The sequence below is a fragment of the Phalangium opilio genome, unplaced genomic scaffold (assembly GCF_054372755.1).
Source record: "Phalangium opilio isolate 3A_F unplaced genomic scaffold, DU_Popi_V2 ptg000032l_1, whole genome shotgun sequence".
In the NCBI taxonomy this organism is placed as follows: Eukaryota; Metazoa; Arthropoda; class Arachnida; order Opiliones; family Phalangiidae; genus Phalangium; species Phalangium opilio.
This window is the reverse complement of record NW_028324159.1, coordinates 3,406,005-3,415,043: the sequence shown is the minus strand read 5'-3', so window position 1 is coordinate 3,415,043 and position 9,039 is coordinate 3,406,005. Positions and strand designations below refer to the sequence as shown.

Sequence of the window (9,039 nt, the reverse complement as noted above, 5' to 3'; positions counted from 1 at the left end):
TTATCACTGGTTTTTTATGTAATTTAATCTCGCGTTCTAAAACTATATTTTTATACAAGCTTTTAACTCTCATTTTTTATGCTAATCTATTTTTGATCTATTTTTTACTCTAATTAAATTAAAGTTACGTCAAATTGCCCGCCGAAATGAGTTTTCCTACTCATTTAACTAGAATTACAAAAATCAAACCTTAACTGCACTATTTTAACATTCCAACGGATACAACAATTGTATCGGTCTTTTAAGTATCATACCATTTCCCAATTTCAAACTACATGATCTGACTTTCTGATCCCTGCCTATAAAGACTTCTGATATCTTGCCTAATTTCCAAACAGTTCTAGGAGTTTTATTCTCGTTAATTAAAACTACGTCCCCGACCTTCAGATGAGTCACCGTTCTGGGTTGTTTCTGGCAGTGTATAGTCCTTAGTTGAAGGAGATAGTCAGTCTTCCATCGGTTCCAAATGTGATCAAGTAATTTTTGCCGATATTGAAACCTCCTGTTCAATTCTTGTCTGTCTGCGGTTAGTCTATCCGTCGATCTGAAGTTTCTTGATGGAATGGCTGTTGGTCTTCGTCCGGAGAGGAAATGACTTGGAGAAAGAGGAACTGGTTCGTCGACGCTGTTGTAGGTGAAGGTTAAAAGTCTACTGTTGAGGATCGCTTCGGACTCGATAAGGACAGTCTCCAGCTCTTCATTGGACAGAGAAGCTTTCCCAATTACTTTCCGTAGAATTTTCTTGGTTGATTGAATAAGTCTCTCACAATAACCCCCCCACCAGGCGGCATGTTCCACTATGTATTTCCAGGAAATACCTTTCGAGGAAAAGAAATTAGCTACTTCGGGTTGTTTAAGATTGTTAAAAATGTCTTTGAGGTCTCGTTCAGCGCGCTTAAAAGTTCGAGCATTGTCCGAATAAATTACTTCTGGGACGCCGCGTCTCGAGATAAATCTCCTGAATGCCATAAGGAATTTTTCCGTGGACAGGTCGGTTACTAATTCAAGATGTATCGCACGCGTGTTTGCGCAAGTCATGAGCGCAATATAACATTTAACCGTTGACTTTTTACCGTTCCGTACATACAATGGACCTCCGAAATCTATACCGGTAATGGTAAACGGTTGCCCGAAGTTCAAGCGATCTGACGGTAATGGCGCGATAGTTTGTTGAGCGGCTTTTTCTCTAAACCGTTTACATTTCCCGCAATTTCCGATAATGGTTTTTACTGTCTGGCGCGCGCGCGTAATCCAAAACTCTTCTCTAATAGAAGCTAATGTTTCATTAAGACCGGAATGTCCCATGTTATGACCGTGGTGATGCGCGACTACAAGTTCCGCTAAACGACTTTTACCGGAAATTATCCATGGATGTTTCTCGCGATACGTGAATTCGCTGTTTTCTAACCGTCCTTTAACGAAAAGTAATCCGTTTTCGTCAAGTTGAGGGTCAAGATTTTCTATCTGCGAGTTTTTTGGGACATCCCTCTGGTTTCGTAGACTCTGAAGTTCGTCTGGATAAGAGTGTTCTTGTGACTCTCTTATTAGGAGGATCTTTCCCAGATGGATTTCTTCTGCTGATAGTGGTCCTTGTTTTTTACGCTCTGGTTGTTGACAGTTGTGTAGGAATCTCAATATCCAGGATACGATGCGGTTTGCTTTCAGGTACTGACTGAAACGACTTAGATCGATTACTGGCGGTTTTCCGGTTGTTACGAAGTTAGTTAAGGTGATTTCTCCCTTTCCATTCCTTTTCTCTAGTTGTAGTTCTTCTGTTTTAGGTGGTTCAAATCTTGATTTTGGCCAAAGTGATTCTTCTAGTTTGAGCCAAGAAGGCCCTTCCCACCATGTTTGGTTCTGCAGTAAGTCTTCAGCATGTCTTCCTCTGGTGGGCATATCTGCCGGATTATGCGTTCCTTTTACGTAGTCCCAAGACATAGGTTCAGAAAGAGTTTGTATTTCAGAAACCCGGTTGGACACGAACGGTTTCCATTGTCTAGACGTGCTTTTTATCCAATGTAGTGATATCATGGAATCCGACCAGAGTTTGGATTCATGTATTTGAATTCTGAGCGTCTTCTTCAAATATCCAGCTAGTCTTGCTCCCAGTAAAGCACCCATCAATTCCAGCCTTGGTAAACTCAATTTCTTTAAAGGTGCGACTCTTGATTTTGAGGCTACGAAAGTTACGCCGATTTCTCCAGTTTGGGTTACGAATCGAATGTACGCAACTGCTGCATACGCCCCTTCACTGGCGTCCGTAAATGTGTGTAGCGTAACATATTTAAGATCTTCAGACGTTAGTCCATGGAAGTAATGTCTTGGAATGGCGAGTATATTTAGACCTTCTGTTTCTTGGCACCACGTTTCAAATTTCTTCGCTATTTCGGGTCTTAGTTGTTCGTCCCATTTAATACCAGCTTCCCAGAGTTCTTGGAATAGGATTTTGACTCTTATGACGAAAGGTGATAAGAACCCTACTGGGTCAAATACACTCGACACGGTCTTCAGTACGTGACGTTTTGTTATTTTCTTCCCCACGCTTATGTTCTTAATTTGCTGAACGTTGAGATGTATAGTATCTTGACTCGTCTTTCATCCCAATCCAAGTACTTTCTGAATTTCGTCTGGGTTTCTTTCTTCAACTACAGGTGTCTTGTTTGGACTTTCTTTAGCTCGTTTCCTCCATTCGTCCTCAAGTTCCGTAGAATTCGACATCCATTTTCTGAGGTTCATTCCTGCTGAGTTCATGATGGTCTTTGCAGCAATGGATAGTTTCAACGCTTTCTCAACTGTTGAATCCCCCGAAGGAAAATCATCGACGAATAGTTGGTCTATTAACGTCTTGCAAATGTCAGGCATTTCCTCTTCGTATTGGCGTAAGTGATGTCGGATAGTTGCGGTGAGCAAGAATGGGCTTGAGGTTATACCAAACGGTACTCGTGCAATCCTCAATATTTTGAGTTCTTGTCCCAGATCTTCATTAGGCCATAGAAATCGTAATACGTCTCTATCCTCGGGAGCGATCCATATTTGTAAAAACGCTTTCTCAATATCTGAGACGAAGGCTATCGGGTTAGATCTGAATCGTAATATGACATCAAGCAAGTCCGGATTCAAATTTGGTCCTGTGGCAAGGCATTCGTTTAGGGAAGGTGAGTTGCGTTCCGAGGACGATTCATCATGAACCACGCGTAGTTTAGTGGTTTTCCTTTCACTTCCCGTAACTGGCTGATGAGGTAAGTAGAATTTCAAATTGTCATTCTTCTCCGAGGTGTGCACTTCTTCAATTATTCCTTCACTTAGTTGGTAAAGTATGACTTCCTTATATTGGTTGTAGAGGCTCTTGTCAACTTGAAATTTCTTCACCAATTGAAGTGTGCGACGTTCAGCGTTATAGTAGTTGCTTTTTAGTTCATCTTTGTTCTCTTTCCATGGTAGTCGGACTTGATAACGCTCTCCGACCTTGCTTATAGTGTCTTCAAAGTACTTCATAGTTTCGTCGTCCGTTACGGGTTTCTGTGGTTCTTCCCTGATTCCCATAGTATTCAAATCCCAAAAGGTTGTCAGTTGCGCGGATATTTCCTTCTCTTCTAGGCTGGCGGTGACTGCTTTCAGGGTAATAACATTATTGACGATGGCTAAGAGCGACGTATTTTCAGTCGGGCCTTGTACTGTCCATCCAAACAGTTTCTGTTGCAACTAATTCAGGCGTTATTCGGTGCGTCTCTCCGGAAGTCAATCTCCATATGACGTCAGATGCTAGTAAGATCTCTATTTCTTCCGTTTCCATGGAATCGTCGGCGATCTGTAGTCCATGACTGGTTAAATATTCCACTAGGTCGTTTTCAAGTACGGAGATAGGTGCGCTACTGCTATGGGGCATTTCCAGAGCTTGTATGGTGATTTTCTTGTTTGGATGGCGAGTGTTTTGTAGCTGAAGTTCCACGATTCTTCTAGTGCTAATTACTGGTGCTTGACTTGCGAAGGCGTAAACCCGAACCTTTTCTTCTCCAACTATTTTAAGTTCCAGACTTCTGGACAGTGTCTCCTTCACGAACGTTCTCTGAGCTCCTCCGTCAATAAGGCATCTTACATATCTTGAATTTTCCAGATTCTTTCCACCAAATAGACGAGCTCTTACAGTCTGCAAGTGAACGGTTTTTGCATGACCTTCTATCGGATATGCGGTGTGGGTTGATACCGAAGTCTCTTCTCGTTTATCACCTTCTTGTCCATTTTCACTTGTCTTGGTACTTTCTGGTTTCTTGTAATCATTATTCTTCTTCCATTTTTCGGATTCGCAGATGGTGAAATGGTGTTTCCTTTGGCAAAAACGGCATCTTATTCTTGATCGACAATTCTTTGCTAGGTGGTTTAACTTCAAGCAGACGTAGCAACGATTTTGATCCTTGATAGTCTCTGATCTCTCCTTTGAACTTAATTCTTGACAGGACGATGTGCTATGCGTTTCATCACCACAGTATATGCACGAAAGTCTTTGTTCTACTCCAGCGGTCAAATTTGCAGCTGTTGGGACTCTGCCCTGATTATGGTATCCTGGGAATTTTGGTTTAATTCCATTTCGAAGGTTGTTTATCCTGGAGTAACCTGTTTCTTGATTATCAGTGGCACTTCTGGATAGCGTATGCATCATTTCTCGACTCTCAATTTCCAGTCTAAGAAAGTTCATCAATTGTCGACCATCCATGTCCTCCTCGGTGTTTAAGTTCTGGTTTTCTTCTTCTTCTTCTTTGTTTTCTTGATTGTTGAGAGCTTGTCTTCTTGTATACTCTAAAGCGACGTCGTTGGGAATTCTTTCGAAAAGAATGGTCCATAAAAATCCACTAAAGGTTTTAACGTCAATTCCAAGTCCGTTCAAGCTCCGAACTTCTACTTCACAAGCGTCATAGAGAGCTCTCAGGGCGACGAGGTCATTGGAGCGCTTAACTGCTGGTAACTTCATTAGGTTCGCCTTGTGGTTCTGAATTATGAGCTTTACTCTTCTAAATCTTCTTTGCAGTATTCTTATCGCTTCGTCGTAATTACGGACCGATGTGGATAACCCCGATATTGACTTCTTCGCTAAACCTTCTAAGTACGACTTCAGGTAGGTAAACTTGTCACACTTCGTGATGGTGTTGTTCTCATGTATCGTCACCCGATATTGGTTCCAAAAATTGTGCCACTCACAGAAATCTCCTCCGAATTTGCTTATTTGCAGTTTTGGTAACCGGACTGTGTGTACTCTCGTCGTTACTTCTGATCCTTCCCTTGGCTCTTCACAGACTGTATTGACTGATGCTGCAGTACTTCCATTTCGACGGCGTATGGCGCGTTGTCCCCTTGTCTTGGCAGTAATAATTCTCTCATTATATTCTTCGGCTGCCTCAACTTCGTTGGTAATGTCCGTTTCTTCCTCGAGTCGGCTGATAATATCGTTGTTCAGTTCTCGTATGGCTTCTTCTTTCAATGTCAGTTGGTTAACCAGTTCTTCTAATATTTCAGCATCCGGTGCTTCAGCTTTGAGTTCATCATTAATTTTCTGTAGTATCCTCGTAGTTTTTCCCTTAAGTGCCCCACGTCGTCTTCTCGATATATCCACTGGGTCCGTCATAGCGATACTTGGAATTAGGCGCAAATATAATTACCGACTAATTTAAACTATTGTTCTCCACTCCCGGGCTTCAGCACCATAAATTGTGGTAATTTCTCAATTGAGCGCGATTTGGAATCCCAAATATCGAAGGCGAGTTCAGTGGAATATTTTAATTTAAAAACGACTTAATTTATTTTCCTTGCATTAATATACATGGTCATAATTACTACAGCTTAATTTGATTAAAACAATTTTTGAACTGATTACACGAAGCCTCCTCACATTACTAACTTTTTTCCAAGCGGGTTTCTTCCCTTTTTATAACAATTTATCACTGGTTTTTTATGTAATTTAATCTCGCGTTCTGAAACTATATTTTTATACAAGCTTTTAACTCTCATTTTTTATGCTAATCTATTTTTGATCTATTTTTTACTCTAATTAAATTAAAGTTACGTCAGAGCACTCACATGCTTGAAAAAAAAACACAATTCTCACTGATATGTCACAGTGAGGGAAGGGGTGTCGTGGAGGTACATCTCCCATACTTCCAGATTGTAAGGAAACTGAAGGAAAAATTCTGCAATTGCGGTGGGGTGATGGAGGTGAGTAATATAAGAAACTTTTGTTCATAAATAAAGAGAATGAAAATGTAAGAAATAAGTGGGTGTGCGTGATGGATGTAACAACATCGTCCCCATCCGGAGTTCCTGTTCCACCTCCCCAACCTCAGGAAATCGCAGTCACCGTACCATCAATGGCACCACCACCAACTCAGCCGCCACCCCTAAGACGGTCTAGGGGTCAAAAGAGACCAAGATTCCAACAACCAACGTAGGACTCTAGACCGTCCCTAGAGGATGGATTGGTGGACGGTGACGGTATTTCGAGTTTATTTTAAAGAAAAATGAAATAAAAAAAATTTAAGATAATGAAATATTTTCCCAATTGGATAAAAATTACTATTTGTTTAAGAATAGTTTATTTGCTAGAAGCGAAGCATACAATTTATTTTCTTATTTAATTGCTGGTTAATATGCAAAGTTATCATAATATCATTTAACATAGTATACTAATTTTTAAAAGACCACCTTTTAGACATTAGTAACTGGAAATATATTACATGTAAACCGCAGACGAAGCCCAAAAAAAACTGGCCCTGTTTAGCATAACTACAAAGTAATTACTAAATGGGAAAGAATCCCTATTGAATTTGCCGCCATTGGTTTTAGAATAATTAAAATGTTCCACTGCGAAGCGTGCCGGGCACGAATGGGGATGTTACGTCTTTAAGAACCTTTTAAAATGCAAACCATACACGTCCTCTCTCAAAAGTAATTAATGTAATGATAAAATGTTTTCGGGGAATGGAATTGTGGTCGAAAAGCCGAGATAAGTAAATTTTTGAAATTGATTGCCAGTAAAATAAGATATTTCAACGGAAAACGGAAATGGAACGTTGTTTTTTCTTAAGCATGCCTTTAAGTTTCAATCAAAAAGAAAAATCAATATCTGATCCTTCAGTCAAGTGATAAACTCAATCTTATCGAAACTTTTTACCTCTCCGAGTGACGTATGTCACGGAGAGCTTCTGTAACGATCGTGTGTGTGTGTGTGTGTGTGTGTGTGTGTCTGTCTGTCTGTGTGTCTGTTGTTACACCAACGTGACCGCGTTCACAGTTTCCAAATCGGAGCAAACGTGTTCGCCATTTCCGAACTGCTTTCACAGTCACGGAAATGGCTACTCTACTCGAGTTCTCACACCACCATCTTCTGGTCTTTGTCCATCCCTCAAGGACACCAGTCTGTACTTATTGGCTTCTAATCACCACCATCTTTTCATCTTCGTCCATCCCACATGGACAACAGTCTGTACATACTGGCTTCTAATCACCACCATCTTCTGGTCTTCGTCCAATCCACTTGGACACCAGTCTGTACATGCTGGCTTCTAATCACCACCATCTTCTGGTCTTCGTCCAATCCACTTGGACACCAGTCTGTACATTCTGGCTTCTAAACACCACCATCTACTGGTCTTCCGTCTATTCCACATAGACACCAATCTGTCTCATTGGCTTCTACTCCATTATCATCGTTTGGTTTTAGGATATACGCGGCGATCAGCTAGGGTTACGAGAAACGTTTAGCCTCCCTAAGGTGGGATCGCCACCAAAGGTTTTCGCAATTGCGCTTTTTCCTTACTATTATAATGGAAACGAATCGTTTATATACCCCAAAATTTGAAGAAAGCGGGCAAGAGGGGTACCCTTCACTTTAAACGTCAATATTAGCAAAGTTTGAGATGATAATAGGTATAACTTTATTTTAAACGATTTAACTATTATTAATGTTAATTATTGAAGATTAAAATAATTAAAAATAATTATATTTATTTAAATATTAAAGATAATCTTGTTTCTCAACTCAAAATTAATACGGAAAGAGTTAAAAAGCAGTCTTATGTTTTTGTCTGTGTGTGTCCGTCCATTGTTGTACTAGTGCGTCGCGTTAGCAGTTAGCCTTGTGTTGATGTGTTAAGAAATCATACAGAACCTTAATATTCCCTTTTTCCATAATATAAAGTGAATATGTGGATGTATTTTACGAAATTATGATGCATTTTGTACTTTGTAGCTTTAAAGGTCTCTTTCATTTTGATATTCCAAAGATTTCTTTTAATATTGTTATTTGAAATGGCTGTTTATATATTACTTAAGCTATATTACATCTGTATATAGAATAATCCTTGGTTACACCAATTCCAAAATATTACTAAACTAAATCTGACCTAATACTATTTAGTTGAAATAATCAACTTTAACCTAACCAAATTATCCATGTCTGACCTAGTTTTTTTTAGTTCATATAACCCAGCTGGGCCAGCTTACACCATAATAAACAACTATAGTTTTTAGCATATCTGTTTTTCCGCTCTTTAGAGAACTGCTGTAACGGTACGCCGCTTTTACGAGAACCGCTGTATCGGTAATTGCTGTAATGGGTAAACTGCCATTTCGGGAACCGCTATTTAGAGAACTGTTGTTATGAGGACCGCTATTATGAAATCCGCTCATATGGGAACTGCTCATATGAAGGCTTCCCGAAAGATACGCGCGCATGCATGTATATGCTCAAAGGGAGTATATGCTCAAAGGGAGAACTCTCCACCTCAGCTTTTTACCCCTCTTCATTCTACCCACCTCAGCTTTTTACCCCTCTTCATTCTACCAACCTCAGCTTTTTACCCCTCTTCATTCTACCCACCTCAGCTTTTTACCCCTCTTCATTCTACCCACCTCAGCTTTCTACCCCTCTTCATTCTACCCATCTCAGCTTTCTACCCCTCTTCATTCTACCCTCCTTGCTTTGAATAAGCTTCCCAAACCAAGGGTAAACGCTCATTGACCAACCCTAAGTAACACGCACACACTTCTACT

The 9,039-nt window shown here is 40.2% G+C and overlaps 1 protein-coding gene across 1 annotated transcript; it reads right to left on the bottom strand.

Annotated features, from left to right (window-relative positions):
* Positions 1–204: 204 nt before the first annotated feature.
* On the bottom strand, positions 205–5,617 carry LOC149685313 (uncharacterized). The gene is made up of 3 exons (XM_089871002.1): positions 3,676–5,617; positions 2,614–3,611; positions 205–2,559 (listed from the first exon to the last, which is right to left on the bottom strand). The coding sequence occupies exons 1-3, from the start codon at positions 5,615–5,617 to the stop codon at positions 205–207; spliced, it is 5,295 nt and encodes a 1,764-aa protein (XP_089727128.1).
* Positions 5,618–9,039: the final 3,422 nt, after the last annotated feature.